The 19911-nt window shown below is 53.5% G+C and overlaps 2 protein-coding genes across 3 annotated transcripts; one reads left to right on the top strand and one right to left on the bottom strand.

Moving 5' to 3' along the window:
• Positions 1–1533: 1533 nt before the first annotated feature.
• On the bottom strand, positions 1534–8266 carry SHMT1 (serine hydroxymethyltransferase 1). Of its 2 annotated transcripts, XM_075058854.1 has the most exons (12): positions 8210–8266; positions 6670–6794; positions 5971–6116; positions 5543–5658; positions 5293–5453; positions 5048–5129; positions 4576–4788; positions 4186–4302; positions 3705–3827; positions 3294–3410; positions 2999–3109; positions 1534–2518 (listed from the first exon to the last, which is right to left on the bottom strand). In XM_075058854.1, the coding sequence occupies exons 2-12, from the start codon at positions 6772–6774 to the stop codon at positions 2349–2351; spliced, it is 1461 nt and encodes a 486-aa protein (XP_074914955.1). In that variant the 5' UTR covers positions 6775–6794; positions 8210–8266; the 3' UTR covers positions 1534–2348. The 2 variants fall into 2 exon arrangements, with proteins under 2 accessions (XP_074914955.1, XP_074914954.1); XM_075058853.1 differs by lacking the exon at positions 8210–8266 and having other exon boundaries at positions 6670–7803.
• An 892-nt stretch (positions 8267–9158) lies between these two features.
• Positions 9159–12259, top strand: LOC142045385 (chemerin-like receptor 1). The gene is made up of 2 exons (XM_075058855.1): positions 9159–9299; positions 9888–12259. Exon 2 carries the CDS (start codon positions 9906–9908, stop codon positions 10989–10991), a length of 1086 nt encoding a protein of 361 aa, XP_074914956.1. The 5' UTR covers positions 9159–9299; positions 9888–9905; the 3' UTR covers positions 10992–12259.
• The last annotated feature ends 7652 nt before the right edge of the window (positions 12260–19911 follow it).

Raw genomic sequence — 19911 nt, 5'->3', positions numbered from 1 at the left:
AGGAAAGGGGGAATTACCTCGGGCTCTGGCACCTTGGTGCAGTGGGAGCCCAGCCTGCCCTCGCTGCTTGTGGTGCCCATAATGGTGGCAGAAATTGGGGGGGAGTCTGAGTGCAGCTGGTGGTTCGGGAGCTGAATTCCTCTTTGCTCAGTAATTTCTCTGTCTGACCTTCTACTCCTGTACAGTAAAGATCCCTATATTGGCACTTTAAGACTTTTTCCTCATCTTCACTGTGTTACCTCACTGGTTTCTGATATTAGCAGACTTATAACAAGTTACGATCTTCGCACTAACAGCTCCCGCAATGAATCTTGGCATGTGTGTTCGTCGGCTTACACTGCACCGCCCGAGCGCCGCGTGCTGCCGTCCAGCCATCCTTCCACCACGAGCAGGGCAGGTTCCTCGCAGCCGCAGTGCAATACTCACCAGCCCTCCCGCACTGAACCTCCAGCCGCCAGAACCAGCGGTGCCGTGCATGGCCGTCGCCTGCTTCCGTGAGTGCTGCCAGCATGCCCCCGCCTCCCGCACGGCCAGCTCTGGCTCCCTCCTCTCTCTGCTGGCTGTCAGGGAGAGGAGGCTTTAAGCCTGACGGAGAATTCATCAGAGCAAAAGCCTCCCCTGGCCGTCTGCTGCCTGGTCAGGAGGACAAAGCTCCCTTTTCTTACTCCTCCGCTTCCCTGCCTTGAGAGACTCTGCCTGCCAGCCCCTGCTCTACTCTACACTAGCCCGCTGCTTTCAGATCCCACCCCGAGGAGGGTCAGCCATAGGAGTAGGCGATATTAACCCTACACAGGTTTCATTTCTCAGAGAATAGTGCTCGGATTTACTTTCATCCAATAGCAATCACTTCTAAGCAGCTCCAAAGCTGTCTTGCCTTGACTAGGGAAGTACTGCCTATACTCTAGCAATATTCACCGTTTTGTAAGGGGTGGGAGAGGGGCTTGAGGGGTGAGAGCTTTTTATTGAGTGTGGGGAGGGCCTGAGCCCCCAGTCTGGTGGTGGGTGACAGCCCACACTGTGGATTCAGCGTCTCGGAGAGCTGGGCAGGACCCGGGGCTTGTCGCAGCGTTTTGAAAAGGCTCCTGTAATAAGGTGCGATGGGAAACTTAGCGAGCTGCCCAGGCTGAAGGAGAGTGCCTGCTCCGCACAGTGCCCCACTAGCACAATGTCAGAGCAGCAGACTGTACCCCGATATTGGAGGGGTCACAAACCCACCGCACGCTGGTCCCCGAGATGCGTTTTAACTGGAAGGCAGAAACACAGGGTACCCGGTCCCGCTGGCCGCCTCGCTGCCGGCACGGGGATGGGGCTGGGCTAAGAGCTGCCTCTGAGGGCTGCGAGGAGGCTGTGATGAATTCTCATCTTATTTTAAAGCACTGTATCCTATTACTGCATGTTGAGTTACGTGTGTGTGCCTGTGCGTGCCGAATGCTTGCATCGGTAGTTAGAGCGAGTGTGACCGGGAGAAATCCAAGAAGCATGTCTTAGTGTCGTGCTGTAAGTGTTACTGCACAAGAGTTTAACAGATGTTAACACCAAATGACTAGTCTGAGAAATGTACTTTTAAAAAAAAAAATTATTTATTTGGGTTCAGATATTTTTGAAATACAAAAAAAAAATTGGTTGTATTTTTTAAAGCTTATAATTCTTGTCATACATTGTGGTTAAATTCTTAATTTTACTGTGCTTATTAAAAAATGGTTCTACCTAAGCTTTGTGCTCAGAGGTCTGAGAAAATACCAGAGACGCTGGCTAGGATGGGACGATGATCCCGGGAGGGCTGGTGAGGACAAGGCTTGGCCTTGTCAAAGCCTGCAGAGGCTAGAAGGCACGCAAAGCGAGCAGGCTTGTGCACATGAAGGGAAATCCTCGAGGCTGAAACCAGGGAGGCTTTTAGTGGCTGTGAAGCCTCTTGCGCAGCCGAGCACAGTGTGCCTGGCTGCGGCGGGGGGTGGCTCCTGCTGAGGTGGACCCCCCTCCACATCCCTCCCGATACTGTGGGCAGGGGTATCCGGGTGAACGTGGGCAGGGCTGCCTAAACCTCGTCTGCCGCTCCCACAGCCAGCAAGAGCGGGATCGACCGAGGCTGAGGGTTGTTACCTGGTGCTCGGTGAAAGGGCTGGTTTCCCTACGGGGGTGGGGGGGGCTGTGCTCAGGGGGGTCCTGCGCCCCAAACGGGAGGGGAGAGGTGAGCAAAAGCCGAACGAGAAACTGATGCTGCACTGCAGCCAGTGCCAGCAGGGAGGTGCTGGGAGAAGGTACTGGGGCGTTGGTCTTGGGCTGGGGGTGCGAACGTGCCGCGATCCCGGGTACCTCTGCAGCTCCGGGAGTGGGCACGGGTGCTTCCCTTACAGGACGGGCAGCCCTGGGAGTGGGAAGGCCGCTGCGAAGGCCTCCACCTCTTCCTTCAATGCTTTCAGCTCCCTCTGGTATTTCTCCTCCTCTAGTTTCTCCTTGAATTCCTTCAGCGTGGCCTTGGGGCTCATGTCTTTCTGCACGCGCAGTGTCAGCTCGATCCCTGCCAGGATGGCAGATGCCTCGGTCAGTCCTCACAGCTGCAACATCTCAGCCTGCGCCCGCACCCCACGGCTCTCCCAGCCCTGCCGCAGGTAGCCTACGAGGCTGGGCTGCTGGCTTAGCCCTGCACCACCCCACAGCAGCGCTGGGGCTGCTCCCTGAGACGTGGGAGGGACTTGCTGACCCAGGAAACCAGTGTAAGATCCCTGGGGGCAACTGGAACTAGACTGGGAAAAGCGCAGGCTTTCATCCCGCTGCTAGTGCAGTGGGGAGGGTTTGGCCGGTCCCAGCTGTGGCAAGATGTCCTCTCCCACATCCAGATGTGCAAGTGGGAGAGTTACTCCTCGCTTGTGCGTGTGCTCCCTCGCCAGCTGCTGGGGAAGCCATCTGGCTTGTGCCTCCTGCCCTGGAGGAGCTGCCCTGGCCCCGGGCTGCTGCCAGAGCTGAGACTCGGCCCCGTCCACACCCGCCCCAGCCTCACCTCTGTGGATGTACTGAGCCACCATGCGGAAATCGTCCTGCCGGAAGCCGCGGGAGGTGAGAGCCGGCGTGCCGAACCGCAGGCCGCTGGGGCGCAGGGCGCTGACGTCACCTGTACCAGAACAAGTCACGCATGAACAAATCGGGTACCGAAACTGCTGTGCATGGCAACTTGGCGTGGTTCCCAGTGCCCGGGGTGGGCTGGGAGCTGGGAACCCTGCAGGAAGCTCTGCACAGGCTATGGGAGATCCGCAGTGTGTGGGGCAGGACAAGGCAGAGCTTGTGGGATCCCTCACCGGGGCACGTGTTCTTGTTGCAGGCGATGGAGCAGATCTCCAGCACCCGCTCGGCCCGGCCGCCGTCTGTGCCTTTGCTGCGCAGGTCCAGGAGAATCAAGTGGTTGTCGGAGCCCCCTGCAAAGAGAGGGATTTGTTGGGGGACATGGGATCAGGGTAAACGCTGCTCCCATGTGAAACTTCAGCAAAAAAAGGTTTTGGACTGCAGTGGGGCCTGTCCCTGGTTTTGGGGGCAGAAGGGGACCTGCCCTTGGGAGGGGGGGTGCTGCTTCAAAATAGTTTTGCGGATGTCCTGAGGAATTGTGATGGCAGAGCCCTGCCCGTCACGTCTGCGCCGCCCTCGTGGCCTGGCTTGGGCCCTGGGCTACGCAGAGGGGTCAGCCCCATCCCATGGCCGAGACCTGTCCTCACCCGTGACGATGTCGTAGCCCAGCTCCATCAGCGCTGCTGAGAGCGCCTTGCAGTTTGCGACCACCTGCTGCTGGTAGGCCTTGAACTCGGGTGTCGCAGCCTGCCGCAGTGCCACAGCGATCCCTGCGGAGGAAGGCAGACCGTGGTGAGTTTTTGGGGGCTCCCACTGGCAGAGCTGGCAGGAATGCATGGCACCGCCAGCAGAAGTCACCCTGGGAGCTGAGCAAACTGACGGACAGTCCCTTCCCCTAGCCAGGCTGGCGGCATCGCTATGCGCCAAAAGGCAGGATGGGAAAAGCCTGGTTGCTTCTGGGGCAATGCTGGATTAAGCCGGCTGCTCCTTGCTGCAGCATCTCCAGGCTGCGAGCCCCTTGCAGCAGCTGGAGCCCCCTGCCCTGCTGCTGGGGGTCAGAGCCCAGCCAGGACATCTCTGCTGGCTCCCTTTGCCTTCCTGGAGCTGGTGGCCAGCCTGGGTGCGTACCTGCAATGGCATGGTTGTGCGGGCCTCCCTGCAGCCCAGGGAAGACTGCCTGGTTGATAAGGCTCTCCAGGTTGTAGAGTGTTTCCTTGCCCGTCTTGAGGTCCACGCTGCGGGTGCCTGTGGGAGGGGAGGGCAGGGTTACTCACAAGGCAGCACGGCCACCCTTCTCCCATGAGCTGCTTTCACCCCGTGGCCACTCAGAGCAGGGATGGTTGTTGTTCTTTTTCAAATCTGGGCTGCAGTTGGCCCTGGGAAACTCCCCAGATGCTCCCGGGAGGCCCCGGACCTTCCTGCCCTCCCTCCTTCCCAGCTAGAGCAGGAAGGAGCTTTAACTTGCAGCCCCCCAGCCTGGGGGAGCATTTCTCCTGGCTCCCCAGCCAGGTCAGGCACCTTTGCGGTAGAAGATCATGCCGGCCCTGCAGCCCCGCAAGGTCTTGTGGGTGGTGGTGGAGACGACATCGCAGTGGTCGAAGGGGGAGGGCACCACGCCGGCAGCCACCAGCCCGCTGATGTGGGCCATGTCGGCCATGAGATAAGCACCGTTGGCATCAGCGATCTTTCGCATGCGGGCATAGTCCAGGTTGCGCGAGTAGCAGCTGACACCTGCAGGGAGATAGGACGTGTTGGGGACAGGAGCAGATGCGCAAGGACCTTGGGACAGACCCAGGTCCAGCCCTATGATGGGGACAGCCCAGCTGGGGACAGCACACAAGCTTTTGCCAGTGTGGATGTATTTGAGGTCTCCTTCCAGCATTGCAGCATCCGTGGATGCCCACAGGCTTACCAGGGCACTACTCGCTTTGGGGAGCCACTTCCACCCAGGGTGCGTCACCAGGGAGGTCAGTAAGAGTTTGATCCTTACCTGCTATGATCAGCTTGGGGTGGAAGAGGCGGGCGTTCTCCTCCAGCCGGTCATAGTCGATGTAACCGGTCTTGGGGTTCACCTGGGAGAGGAAGAGGAGGGTTCAGCCACCTTGGTATGGGTGAAGATCAGCTGCAGGGTCATCCCGCAGGAGGGGGTGCTGGGAGCCTGACGCCCATACTGTTAAGAGGCACTAACACTTATGACAACTGCATCCTGGCTCCGGCTGGAGCAGCTCTCTTTACCTTGTAGGGCATGGACTCGAAGAAGACAGAGGTGGCAGAGATCTTCTTCTTGTCCGTCATGAACCCATGGGTGAGGTGGCCCCCGTCGGGCAGGTCCAGCCCCATGATCCTGCCGTGGGGCTCCACCAGAGCCGTGTACACCGCAAAGTTTGCAGGTGACCCTGCAGCAAGAGCACACCGGGCCCGTTACGGGTGCTGGGACGCGCGGAGGCTGGTGCAGCTGGCCTGGCTCTCCTGAGCACCCCGTTACCTGAGTAGGGCTGGACGTTGACACCCCACTTCTGGGGGTCGAGCTGGTACGCCTGCAGGGCTCGCTTCTGGCACAGCCTTTCCAGCTCGTCTACAAACTCTGTCCCGCCATAGTACCTGCCGGTAAAGGACGGGGCAGGGGTTAAAACCAAACTCATTACTTAGAACCTGTGACCAAGCTGGGGAGAAACCAGGGTGATGCTGCATTTCCGGCAGCCACTGGGACAGAAGCTGCAGCAGATGTGACACTGCTGAGATTGTCCCATCCATGGCCATGGACAGAAGCCGAGAGGGTCAGATTCTGCCCTGGAGGAGCTTGGCTGCCAGCACAAGGACATTGCTTCTTTCCCAGAGGTGAGGTCTGGCAGCGTGGTTCCTCTCCCTCCCTGTGAGGTTTTGGGTTGGGTGGGATGGAGCCCGAGCCCCTACCTCTGTCCTGGGTAACCCTCAGAGTATTTGTTGTTCAGGCAGGATCCCAGGGCCTCCAGGACCGCTCGGCTTGCAAAGTTCTCCGATGCAATTAACTCCAGCCCCAGCCTTTGCCGCTGCTTCTCCTTCTTGATGATGCTGTGCACCTTTGGGAGGGGAGAGAAACAGCTTCACCCATGCCAGCTCTGCATGGAGACGTGGAGGCTCCACCATAGCGGATGCACCCTTGGAGGGGACAGGGCAATGGAGAGGAGCCTGGAAAGGTGCTGGAGAAGGGAGATGAGATCCCTTCTTGGTTCAGCTGATCCCAAACAGTTCATGTGTCTGGTCAAGGCCATGTTTTGGGTTTCTACCTATCAGGAAGCTGCCAGATAATTCAGCTGTCATTTAGGCTATCGAGTCAAGGGCAACTGCCACATGGCCTGGTGGGCCAGCTGCTCTGGTGTGGACATTAGAGCTTCGAGCAGAGGGGTATGAGCAATAGATGTGAAGTTATGGCCATGTTATCTGTAGATGGTTGGAGGATGCCCTCCCTCTCCTCTCACTGCAGGCAGAGAGGGCACAGAGGATGGATGGGTCCCACTATCTCAGCCTTGGATTGTGTCCCCGCCAGATGGGCTTGAGGAGGTCAGCATCCCCATGGCTGTCCGGGAGATGAACAAAGTGGCTGCTGGATTGGGGCCAGGAAGGGGCTCTCACCTCCGGGTCGTTGGTGTCGAGTGGCTCCACTACCATCCTGTTATGGGAGGCCCAGAGCTCCGCGCTGGGGAGGCCCCTGTCTCCCTGCATTGAGTTTGCCATCATCCTGCTTGGTCCAAGGTCACCTGCCAGCAGAGAGGTGAGTTTGTGAGATGGAAGCGGGGCTGGGTACTTCGGCACTGTGTCCTGCCTGCTCCCATCCCACATCTTCCCCAGAAATACAGAAGGACCAGCCATGGGCTGCAGCCCACTGGCTAAGGAAAACACAGACAACTGTCAGGTTTCCCCACTGATTTAAGATCAGTTCATTCATTATAGTGCTTTGATAATTTCTGATACTCTCCCATCACCGCACTACCTGGGGGTCCTCCTGCCCAGCTCTGCAGTGCCTTGTCAGACACCTGGGGACATGATGAACCTGCATGTGGACCAAACCTTATCAGCAACACAAGCAATGCCTTTCCCTCTCGCTCCTGTATATCCATGATTCTTAGGACTTCTAGGAAATGCTAGCAAATGCCCTCATGGACAGAAGGGTGTCTTATTAAAACTGCTGTTTCATTTCAAGGGCAGTGAAATGCTCATACCCACAGACCTCAATTTTAATGTGTGTTGCATTCCCCAGCATGCTTAAACCTCTTGGCTGCTTTCCCTTGTGCATAGCTGTGAGGGCAAACCCCCAGCAGGTTGGAGTCCTGCCCCAAATGCTAACTGAAGCAAGCATGGCTTGTGGAGCTGGGACCTGAGAGGCAGCAGCTCTGCCTCAGCTTGACTCCATGGCATGTGGGATGCCCAGCCCTGGCAGCAGCCCTCCAGCCCCACCGGGTTCCACAGCTGCTAGCATTATAATGCAGAGCACAAGCTCCGGGGCAGGCATGACAGTCCAGCTTCTGCCTCGGCTGAAAACAATGCATCTTTTTACCCATTAACCTTGCAAGGCCAGCAAAGGGCCGTGAGCAGGTTATTAAGCAATCGCTCTTAGTTTGCTTGTGCCAAGCTGCTGAAGTCCATTCAGTGTCGGCCTCCTCCCTAGCCAGGAGCCTGGCAGAGAGGGAATCCTCACTGTCAGAAAAGCTGGATTGGGATAGGGAAAGGGCTGCAAGGGAAGGGGCAGGGTGTAGCGCTCTGGCTTTGAAGGGGACAGCTGGGTCCAGCGTGTCCCCCCAGGGCAGGCTGCGGCAGTACTTGCACCCAGCAGTTTTAGCAAACCTGCAGAAGGCTCCGGGGGGACAAAGCTCCCTGTTCCCCACCCAGGATGAGACCCCCATTTCCACCCTCACGGCAGTTCATCTGCTGCAGGGGCAAACCCCCGCCCTGAGGCTCCATCCCCGCCTGGCCCTGCACACCCCCCCTACCCCCGTATCCCGGTTCCATCACCTCCCACATCCTTGACAGGCTCCTGGTGACGCGATACCCCTGCCCCAGACACCGGCGGTGGGGGGGACGGCGCTGCCTGCCCGGATCTCACCCCGCAGGGGTCTGCCCTGCTCCTGCCCTGCCCTCCCTGCCCCGCACGCCCGGTCCTGGTCCCGGTCCCTACCCGCCCGCAGCGCCGCACCGAAGCCCGGTGCCGGTCCCGATCCCGATCCCGCTCCGCCACCGCGCGGGAACCCGCGCGCCTAGCCTAGACCACTCAGGCACGCCTCTCCGCGCCTCGGCCAATCAGCGCCTCGTTTCCCACCGGTAGGCCGATGGCGGGGAAAAACGCTCCAGAAGTGTATGGGCCAATCAGAGCCGAGCTCTTCCTTCTCCCCGCGTCCTATTGGTCCCCTCCGAGGCGGGTCTGGCGGTACAGCCAGCACGTGGCGGTGGGGGCGCGGGTGACCTTGGCCCGGGCAGGTGGGAGCTCTTCTGCCGTCACCGCTCTGCCGTCATTCCCCCTCTGCCGTCACCCCCCCCTCTGCCGTCACCCTGCCTCTGCCGTCACCCCCCCTCTGCAGTTACCCGGCAGCTCTGGCCCCGCCTGCCCTATGCCCCAGGGCGGGGAGACAACCCTCTTCCCCAGCCCTGCCAGGGGTGTTCCCAGCGATCTGGGGGTACCTCTTGGTTCCCCCCATGAGCCAGAGGACGGGACACCCCCCACCCCACACGGGGCAGGGAGCGCTTCCAGTCACCCCCAAGGTCGGGGTGCTGGCCGAAACCACGTCTCAAGGCGAGCAGGCCTGCCAGGCTGCCGCATGGGTTGGCAGCACTGGTATGGTGGTGCTGTGGGGAGCAAAGCCTGCTCCGTGGGTCACCCTCTTCCCCCCGCCACGGCCACAGGGCAGCCCCGGTGCCTGGTGGGGTGTCCGGGCGCTCAGGAGGAAGGACAGTGCCTGGGGTGGGGGGGTGTGAGTGTCACAGGCAGGAGAGGGGCCGTGTTTTCCTGGTGCTTTGCCAATGGGGTTGGCCAAGCGGCTGGAGGCAGCCTGTGGCCACCGGGGCTTCAGGGGTTAAATCAACGTACCACAAATTGAGGAACAAGATTAGGGAATAAGCAATCCGACTAAATTCCTCGTGATCCCAAGCCATGGCAAAACGGGACGAGGCAGCGTGAATCACTCCAGAGAGAAGCAGCATCCCAAAGGGGAGTCAGCCAGCAGGTGAGACCAGCCGCCGTGGACAGAGCAGCCAAGGAGCGCGGTGCCGCGGTGAGTCCTGCCGGGACCCGGACCTGAACCCAGCAAGGCGGTGGGCTGAGGCAGGGTGCCAAAGGGCGAGGAGAACGGTGGGCTCGCCAGGAGGAAGGTTTGTGGGTGAAGGGCTGACGGTTACACCAGAATACACCTCGGGTACTGTTCTGCCTACTGGAGTGCACTGCCCTGGAAGGTATTTGTTGAAGGAACAGTCTTTTAACCTAATCTTTATCAGTCTAGATGGTTTTTGCTATCTTAATTTGTCATCGGTCATCCAAAGAGGACTCATCACAGCTGAGGGATTTGGGTTTCCACGGTTCTGCCGCCGGCCCATGTCGGGTTGCTGTTGTAGGCTGTTTATGGAGGTGGTGTTCCAGCAGTGCCAACATCAGCAGCAAAACCTGGTTCGGTTTCTCTGGTCGCGGTAGTTTCTGTGATGTGCAGATGCAGATGCTATCGAGAAGGACTTTATATTAATTATATATTAAGTTATATAATCTAGCTTTGCATATACATTTTCTGTACAGTCACTAGCAAAGATGTTCTCCTCCCCTGAGCCATAGGAGCTGCAGATAATAGCGGTGTGTGCTATTACAATTTCAGGACTCCAGCTTGCCGGTGATGGAGAGCATCTCTTCTTCCCCTTCACCCTTCTCTGCCAGTTCCCCCACCGCGCAGTCCGAGAACGCCACTGCCCATGACTACTACTCCGGCCTGCAGAAGAGCATGCACATCCTCTCCATGGTGGTGTACAGCATCGCCTGTTTGCTGGGGGTGACAGGGAATGGCCTTGTCATCTGGATCGCAGGCTTCAAGATGAAGAAGACAGTGAACTCTGTCTGGTTCCTCAACCTGGCCATTGCTGACTTCATCTTCACCTTTTTCCTGCCCCTCAGCATCGCCTACACCGCCCTGGGCTTTCACTGGCCGTTTGGGAAGCTCCTGTGCAAGCTGAACAGCACCATCGCGTTCCTCAACATGTTCGCCAGTGTCTTCCTCCTGACGGTCATCAGCATGGACCGCTGCGTTTCTGTGGCCTTTCCTGTCTGGTCTCACAACCGCAGGAGTCCGGAGCTGGCAGCCAGGATTGCACTGGGGACATGGATCCTGGCTCTCCTCCTCAGCTCCCCGTATCTTGTCTTTCGGGACACGGTGGTCAGTTCCAGGAACATCACCAGCTGCTATAATAATTTTGCACTTTCCGATGACTACACGTCCGAGGCAACGCGGAGGCTGTGGAGGATGCGGCATAAAGCGATGATCATAACGCGATTCTTATGTGGGTTCCTCATCCCTTTCACAGTGATTCTCATCTGCTACAGCATCGTTGCTGTCAAGCTGAAAAGGCGGCAGTTAGCCAACTCTGCGAAGCCATACAGAATTATCATTGCTGTCACAGTCTCATTTTTCCTCTGTTATTTCCCCTATCACGTCTTCTCCTTGCTGGAAATATCCAAAAACTCTTCCAGTCACGAGATGAAAATGGCCCTTTACATAGGGATCCCCTTGGTTTCCAGCCTTGCTTTCTTCAACAGCTGCATCAACCCCATCCTGTACGTATTTGTGGGGCCGGATTTCAAGGAGAAGTTTCGCCAGTCCATCCTGTCGACCTTCGAAGGGGCCTTCAGTGAGGAGTCGGTCCTGGGCAGTCTGACCAGCCGGCGGAAGTCCAGGTCTGCTTCGGAAGCAGAGGTCCCGAGGGTCTGAGCGGGCACTGTTGTGGAGGGGGCAGTTCTTTTCTCTGCGATTTCCCTTCATTTCAGAGCTATAGTCGCAGGACTGGGGGCTGCGAAGGGCTGCGCATGCTAACGAAGTGTGATTTCACGTTTTGGAGGTATCTCAAACCTACTATGACTTAATATATTACAGAAATTAAACAACCATCTGGGGCTGCAGCAGGGTGGGAAAGTCAAAGTACATTTTGCTCCTTGTGTCGCTTCCTTGGCTGCCTTGTGTCCCTCTATCTCTTCCATCCCCCTATGGTCCATCATACCCAGCAAAATATCTCCCTGGCTGGCCTTGCTGAGGGGGCAATCACAGCCTGGGTGGTGGCTGCCAGTTGTCAGACTTGGTTGCCTCAGCGCTGCTGATCTCTTACAGCTTCCAGTTTTTAACAGGGGACCCTTTATAAAATTCGCTGGGTTTGTGACTCTGCTGGCAGAGCTCCCTTTCCTTTCCTTTCCTCCTGGGGCTTTCAGGGAGGGAGCTCTCAGGTGCTCTCCACGCCGCCCAGCCCAGGGTCACCTTGTATGCGTCCGGGGGAGGCATCTGGGGACAAATCCTGTTTGCATCTCTGTTGGGTTCACCTGCCTGCAGTGCATTTACACGTGGCGACCCAAAGGGAGATTTTCTTCCCTGCCCTTACCAGACTTCCCTGACAGCTCAGCTTTGCTGGGGTTTCACCAGGGAGCAAAATCGGGTGCAGCTGCACTGGCAGAGTACAGCTGCGCTGGAGGTGTACGGCTGCGCTGGAGGTGTACGGCTGTGCTGAGGTGTACGGCTGGGTCAGCATTTCGGCTGTCCAGAGGAGAAGAAGAGGGAGGGGAGAGCTATTCCATAAGCGCCTTGTAATTAAATTAGTTAACAAAATACAAAAATCCTTTCCCATGTATCATTCCAGTCTGGTGCATGGGCTGCTAAAGCTTAAGGACAAAATAATTTAAAAAAAAAAGCAGCTTGAACGTGCAGTGGGATCCATCCAGAGGCACTCCTACACATGCAGCTTTTAAAGAAATAGGGTTAAATGAAATGGCTATATGTATTTTTCTAGGGTCTGGAATAGCTAGTAAGGCACTCATCTTTTCTCTCCCCAGATGTGTGGCAGGACAAATAATTGGTTGTGCTCCAGTTCCTCAGGTTTGATGTACAGCATAACTATTGCTGAGCAATGCTTGTCTGTGTGTATGCATTTGACATGTTTCTGGCCCTTAAATAGTGAAGATCTGACATTTTGTACTGTTGGTGAATGAATATTAAACCCCATTAAACTTATGTAAAACATACCCAGCCTGTTGTGTTGCCTGTGTGATAAAACACTTGTTGATGCAACCTGACCAAGCATGCTCATCTTCGGTAACAGAACAACTAGATAAAAGGATTAAATACTCAGAATTTGGAAACCACTGGCATTAGCAGCAACTCTCATGACTGAAGTAGACAGGACTCAACCTGGGTGTGAGGACTTGCCTGGGGCACTCTGTCCATGTGGATCTGATTGCCAGCCTGCAGCTCTGGCTTCTTGTTGGGTTTCAGACCTTTTGGCACATTTGAGAACCAGTGGTTTGGAGAAGAAAGAAGATCAAGTGTGGCTGAGCTGGGTCTACTCCAGTTTCACATTTGCAAACTGCTCAGGATGAAGATGGTGGGCATTTTCTTCCTAGGCTTGATCAGCCTCTAAACTGCTTTAATCTTCATAGTAGAAAATGTTGGTCACGTAAAAGGGAACGGTAGCATTGAGGTGCTGTCATTCCCAGCCCATCCTAGGCAGCTGAATGATTAGGTGACTGTATCACACCTCCCTCTCCTGGCCTGCCCAATCTGCCTCTAAAATGGCCCAAGCTACCATTTGTCCCATTCATCCTGCCAGAAACCTGCCTTGGAGCCTCACTGCTCCGATGGCTGGAAAGTCTCTGACTCCCAGCCCGAACTGACGAATTTACACGTACCTCGCTATTCTGCATGGATGACATTACCAAGTGAGAGCTGTCACTTGAACATGTTAGGGATTAATTATGGGTCGGCTGGGCCAGGCAATATTATATGAAGGTTGTGGTCCTACAGGCATGCATGTACTTAACCTTAAAATCATGCATAAACCCGCTGAGAACAGGGAATGTAACAGGACCATCCATATGTCAAGCATGAGTGAACAGAGAGATTTACCCTTTGCCACAAATTGCTGCCTGTCATCCAGATAAAACTGCAATGTTTGCTATGCAGCATGCAACTCGGGGGCTATTTACTTGCTCCTGGTGATAACTACAGCATCGATTGCAGTGTCAAGGTTGTGCAGACCAGCATTTGCTGTTTCTGGTTTTCCTTATCTGCTTGCAGAGCCCACGTAATTCCCTGTGACAAGAGTCTCTGAGAGTGTTGGACCAAGGCCTCAGATTCCTGTCATGCCTCTCTCATCCCTGCACCCTTGAAGCTCCAGACTTGAAGTATTTACCTGGTTTGTGGTAGGAAAGAAAGAAATTTGCTGGGTCATTTGGACATTCAAGGTGGGTACAGAGTTCCCATGGGACAACATGATTTAAATGAAGCAGAGTGTCTGGGTGATCTAAGGAATTACCACTGGAATACTGGTAGGTAACTAACCTACAGAGCACCATCTCCTTCCTGGCATCCCAACCTAGCCCAGCATTCCTTTCACACAGCAGCTCTGTTTTACCGGCTAACCCCGTCCGAACCTAGACCTGAGACCAAGCTGCTCTCTCTCCCTCTTGCAATATCCCTCCCAGAAGTTACCTCCACTCTAAGTGCACATTATTATGCTTAAGCAAAATAGTGTGTCTTTACAAAGCTGAACATCTCCCTGCACGATGGGGAACAGACTAAGAAAGCTTTCAGCCAGCCATTCCTGAGAACACTTGCCAAAATACTACTGGGAGAAATAAGAGGGAAGCGAATGTTTGATCGATGGTAATGGCCATTGCTGTGTTACAGGATGCACTTGAGATAGAGATGGGTCTGTCATCCCAGGTCTGATCCCTAGCCTTTGTGCAATAAGAAACCATGCTGACACCAGTATGGGGTCAGGCTGCCAAGGGACTGGTTCCAAGATAAATCTCCCATTGTATTGAGTTCCCTCATGTTCAGACTATCTCATCATCACAGTGATAACTGTGATAGTCCTTCATTCCTAACTGGAAGTCAGGCTGTTCATTCTCTCTGATACTTGTGTTTGTCATGTGCTTATCTAGAAAAGCTTGAATGAAAAAAAAAAGGGGGGGGAAATTTTTTTCCAAAGGCGTACAAACAATCCAAAGAAGTTGAATGACTCTTTTGGCAGCTGTGCCCCCCTCTGACGCAGCTTTGCTCTCAAGGCTTTTTCAGATGTGATCAGATGGGTGGAACAGCCTGAACCCTCCAGTATTTGCAGTCATTGAGAAAGATGCTGAACCTGCTGCCCTGCTGGTGTGAGGCCTTCATTGGTCCCATGGAGGGGCCGATCCAACAGCCCCACTCATACAAACAGTGGGCTGGGACGGGCAGAGCGAGCCATTGGGGCGTGCGGGGTTCAGGCTGTGCAGGGGGGAGCCTTAGCTGAGAGAATAAGCAAGTTTTGATAGTCAGAGAGTTTGGTATGAATTAGCAGACGAGGGTGAGTAGTCTGATGAGGTCACTAATAATTTGATGTTGGGCAAGGTAAATACAGAATCACCAAACATCTTGGTGAAGAGCTCAGAAAGACTTGGCAGGTGATTTTTGGCTAGAGGATTTGTCACAGGCTGTGCCTTCTGAGTGCAGAAACTGCACTGGCTGAAGCTGTGGTCCAGAGCTGCCCTCCAAGGACAGTAGCAAGGGATGGTGATACTTCACTAGCTGGTGTAGATGGGAAGAATTATGTCATCGGGCCTTATTGGGTGAGGGATGACAGACCTCTGTATGCTGAAAAGAGAATTGGCAGAATCCAAATTACAGCCTGCTTGTGTCCTATCTTGATTCAATCACAGGCCTAAGTGGCACCGCATCAGTGTTACAATTTTGGTCAGACTAGGGTCTAGCAGGATGGTAAGATATTCTTATATCTTTAGTGCAAGAGAAAATAACTGTGGTGGTTTACGCACGCTGAGGGACAACCATGGTGTAACTGGGTCTTGTGACACAGCTGATTCTGTAACGAAGACAGGATATTAGATGAGGATGCATCAAGAATCTCAAGGAGTTAAAGCCTGGGGTGCATTGCAGCACAGAGTAGGTCCTCAACAGCTGTGGATTATTGCTATGCCTGGCAGTTCTACGCTGTTTTAGCAAGCATGTAAGTCAGGGATCTCAACAAGAGCTCTCGCTGCCTTGCTTTTGAGGAGTACAGCAGGTGACTCTGGAGCTGGGAGAAGATGCAGAGATATAAGGGAGGAAACCAGCCAAGGAGGACGTGGCAAGCAGTAGCTCAAGAGGAGAAGGTATTTTCTCCTTGGGACCTGGATGAGAGCATGAAAATAGAAACTGGGCTCAGAATAGTTAAGAGGAAAGAGGGAGGAAGGGGTAGGAGCTAAGACAGCCCTGAAAGTACCATCAGCATGATGGTGGGTGCAAATGAATGAGAGGGAGACTACAGCAGGTGAGGAAGTTCTCATTAAGGAGAACTTAATGAGACAATAAAAGCCTCTCTGAAACCTAGAAGTCCCTATGCCTTTCCTCTGGTGAAACTTTCCTGGTGAGTAAAATTTTTAAGTGTCCCACTCTTAAACTTGGGGAATCAATTTGTTAGATAAGGTAAAGCAAAAGACATACGTGGAGGTCTGACAGCAGAACCTCTTCCAGAGCTTGCTGAAGTCAGGCAGGAAACAATATGGCAAGTTACAGGACTGGTATTGGTAAAAAGCTTCTCTGTGAAGGAGAGTTACTGGTCATAGTGTTAGTAAGTGGTGCAGGCCAAGCCTTACTACCCAGGTCTCCTCAGCCTTTCTTGGCTAGCAGCTGGGTGAGGGTCCCACCCAGCATGGGAGTTAACTCGCTATTGCCAATCCAGGGTCAGGCCTGATCAGCACTGAACTGAGAAGGGAACAGGGTGCTCTTTGCTGGTTGCACTTTGCTCCTTCCCTGCACTTTTCCCAGCTTGTGCTTAGTTGTGTGGGGAAGGGTTGGTACCAAATCTTTCCTTATACCCCCCAGTATATCCCTGTGCAGCTGTGTATGCAAAGCACAGGATCTTTTCTCCTGTACTGAATTCTGCTTTAATTTGCAAGCTTGCTCTGTAGTGACCAGTGACTAACTCAAGCCCTTCCTGTATGTTCACTAAACGCCTGTACAGGGCACGATGCATGCGCACCCTCTGTTTGTAGAGGAGCTGTAGCTTAGTTCAGTAAATGGCAAGTCACACTAGGACCCAGTAGGTAGGACAGAGAGGAACAGGGCACTAACTAGTGTTTGGCACTAACTTTGTAGCTGTTCATGTTCCCTAAAATGACATGATTTCACTGTCCAGTTCAACTGCTTTTGTCTAAAGGCAAATCAAAGGGCAAACCACATCTGTAAACAGAAGGTGATAGATGTTAACTGGATGTTATGCAGACTTTGCAGGTCAGAACTGCACACAAACACCGCAAAGCAAAGAGAATCTGCGAACAAAGCAAAAGGCGCTACTGCCGGTTCTTGTTTCAGGGCAGTGTTTGTTCCAACCCTCGCCCTCTCATCCAGCTTGAGACATTTGTCTGTGCAGTGACCTGTTAAACGCTGGGTATTCCAACAAGCCTCTCGCCTCTTTGTTTGAAGGCTGGTTGGAGATAACCCCGTGCCTGTGCTGAAGCTGATGCAGCAGATCTGTTAGTCATTGCAGACTGACACGGAACTGAGAGCACGGTTAGAAACAGGAAAACAAACTGAACTTGGTGAGTCTTTCAGTCAAAGCTTTGTGACTCAGGAGGAACAGGACTGTAACACAATGAGTTGGTGCCTATTTCCTGCAGATAGCCAGGCACTAATATTTGATAAAACAATAAGAGAGTGCTATCTACTCACATAGCCTTTTGCTCTGGGGCCTTTTTTAAGGCACTTTAGGTTCCCAGATGTGGGGAATGCTATTTTCCAGATCACTCCCAAGAAATTATAAAATTACTCCTCCCTCCCTTGATTCAGAAATACATTTATAGCTGCTTTGAGTTCTGCCTCCCTAGCTGGGTAATATCCAAGCCAGCATCTTCTGGAAATCGGACACAGTCTCTCCCAAGACAGTAAAGCTGAAGGCAGGGGAGGAGGGAGGTGGTGGCCTTGAGTGTGGAAGTACCTGTGTGCTGCAGAACCTCCCAGCAGGCTCAGAGGGGCTGAGTAGGGTAGAGGATGTTTTCAGGATGCCTCATAGGACCTCCCTCTCTCTCTCTCTCTCTCATTAGGGGAGACCAAACCTATTCGCAGGGCTCCATTAGGATCAAATCAAAATGTTTCTTTGGTGTACCATGTCTGATAATTGTCAGGTGGTTTGGTAGGTGAGTTTTAACATCTACCTTTTTTTGAAAACAAACAAACAAACAAAACCCCTAAAACAAAACAAAAAAAGCCAACCTGGCTGAGCAGTGATGGATGGAGCTCGGGAGATTGGATGACAGTAGCATTTGTCTTCTCTCAGGTGATGGATGCAGGCTGTTGTCCAGCCAAGCACTGGATGAGCAGTGCCCTTCACCCTGGCTGGACTAGGTGTGGGGTTTTTTTGCACATCTCTGCTTGCCAGGGTTCCATCTGGATTAAGAACAACAAATCTCTGTGAGCCAGTATATTCACACCCAGGAGATTTTCAGAATTCCTTAGATGACTGCTAATTGAATCATTATAAATGAAATAAAATCCAGGTGCTCATCTTGGAGCAACTATTTGTTAAACTCCTAGCATTGGGATAACATATTGTAAAATTAACAAATCCCCCTCCCTTGGGAGCTGAGATTTAAAGTTGCATTCCTCTGATGAGAAAAACAGAGGTGGGAAAGAAATTGATTTGCTCTGAGAAAACAAAGGCAGCAGCCTTATAAAAAGGATCAGAAGACAGAATATTTTAGTTCCTGGTCCTGTGGTTTGCTTAAGCAATGTCAGGAATTTGGGGTAGCATAAATCAAATAGTCAGCAAATTCTGGGTGCCCTAGGGTATTGAAAAATGCTTCTGGGGAAGGCTGCTAATTGCATTATGGGTCAGTGCTTCACCATGTGTTGTTTCTAGCTGTCCTGCCTTAAACTGCTCTGCCATGCCAGCATGTGGTGAAGTCCTGTGATGAAGAGTGATGCTAAGAGGGAAATCTCTGCTGCTCTGTAAAAAGGCTAACAAAATGCTCAAAACCCCCTTCCCCTTTGTCCTAAAAGCTCCAAAACAAAACAAAAAAAGACCCTACTAGGGTCAATGACCCTGAATCAACTGTGGAAGCACCAGCCTGTAGGCAGAAAAATACAGACTGAGAACAGTGGGGGTGGCGAGATGTTAGGAGAGGTCTATTGTCTTACACTTAAGTGTAATTCTTAAGAAGAGCTTCTAGGAAAGGCGGAGGATCACTGCTGCATCTCTGAGGGTTCAAAGAGGCTTATGGCCTCTCTGCTCACATATTTCAAACAGATGCCTTCGCTTTGTGTGAGTGCTGCAAGTGGAGTGCTCTACATCTGGCAGCTGCTCAGTGGCTCCAGGTTAAATTGCTCTCCTTCCCTAGCTCTGAGTCTGTTGAAAAAGCAAAAAAGGAGACAATTGATGAAGCCTTGGAACGTGTGAAGCAATAAGCAAATGTTGTGAAATACGGGGAAACACTGGCCCATGAATACTTAAAATGGAAAATGCATCTCGTAATGGCAGAAACTGCAGTTTGAAAATATAAATCTAAATGCTGTCCTTTTACAGGCACATTTGGTGAGCAGTCCTGGCAGCTGTGGCTTTTCTTCCTCTTTCATGGTAAGGCCAGTACCAGAGGTTATCTGCTGGGGTGCTCAAGGCCTTGCTCTAATGCATCCTGCAGTCCAGGAATAATTAAGTTTAATTGCCTTTTGTGAGGAAAAGCTGCAGCAGAAAGGATCTGATTTGTACCTTTACACTAAATAGTAAAATTCTGATCCATAAAATGCTGTTCATCTTGGGAGTACTGAAAAGAGTAATTTAAAACAGCTTCTAGCTACCCAGCTAGTGGGAAAACATGGTGCTTTTTTTTTTTTTCTTCTTTATTTAGAGAGGGAAGCCCTGGCAAGAGCTTTATCCTCCTGTGTCTCTGCAGGCTGACTGTAACTTAGTCAAAGCAGTGAAAGGACACAACTTCTGTCATGGGTGCTGTCTAGTGATAAAGCTGGGCTTTTAAACAGGCTGACTAAAATCAGCATCTTGTTGCTGATGTCAAATGCATCTTCACCCAGTTTAACCTATTTATGTTGCAAGGAGGGCACTGATGGGACTCTGGACAAATTGTGTATGCTCTAGACAGTATAAGGGAACTGAGAGACCACCAATTTGTTTCTTAATCTATTTTCCAGAAAATCTTCCTCCGGGTCCGATAGCAAAGGCCAGCCAGCACCCCGGTGCCCAGCGGGGATGGTGAGGACCCACAGCTGTGGTGGCGGTACCCACAGCAGCGTGGCGGTTGGCCATCCCTCTGACAGGGATGCAGGCGTGGGAGCTCTGAAACCCGGCACCTTGCGGAGATCTGCTGTTTTATGTCGTATAGACTATTCATCGGGGCTCTCACCACCCTGGTGGGGAACCCACCCATCGTGCTCTTTCTTTATTGGGGGGGGGGGGGGAAGCTGAAATCCGGCCTTGGTACTGGGGTCCCTACAGTATCCCATTCCTCATCGCGGGGCCCAGGGGGTAAGATGGCGCCGGCGGCGACTCCCCTCAGCCGCGCCGCGAGGCCGTGGCGGGAAGGCTCCCGGGGGGGGGGCGGGGAGGGCGTCGCCTCGTGCCCGCCCCTCGCGCGCCCTCCCTCCCCCCCCTCCCTCCCTCCCTCCC

The sequence above is a fragment of the Buteo buteo genome, chromosome 27 (assembly GCF_964188355.1).
Source record: "Buteo buteo chromosome 27, bButBut1.hap1.1, whole genome shotgun sequence".
In the NCBI taxonomy this organism is placed as follows: domain Eukaryota; kingdom Metazoa; phylum Chordata; class Aves; order Accipitriformes; family Accipitridae; genus Buteo; species Buteo buteo.
The sequence above is the reverse complement of the archived record's forward strand: the minus strand, read 5'-3'. Positions and strand labels throughout refer to the sequence as shown.

Bases quoted from the DNA above. Each gene is read 5' to 3' on its own strand.
- LOC142045385 (XM_075058855.1), top strand. From the start codon at position 9,906: ATGGAGAGCATCTCTTCTTCCCCTTCACCCTTCTCTGCCAGTTCCCCC.
- SHMT1 (XM_075058853.1), bottom strand. From the start codon at position 6,906: ATGGCTGGTCCTTCTGTATTTCTGGGGAAGATGTGGGATGGGAGCAGG. The intron at 3,411-3,704 runs GTGAGGACAGGT...CTCTCTTTGCAG, and splicing joins GGGCTACGACATCGTCACGG to GGGGCTCCGACAACCACTTG. The intron at 2,519-2,998 runs GTGAGGCTGGGG...CCATCCTGGCAG, and splicing joins GGCTCAGTACATCCACAGAG to GGATCGAGCTGACACTGCGC.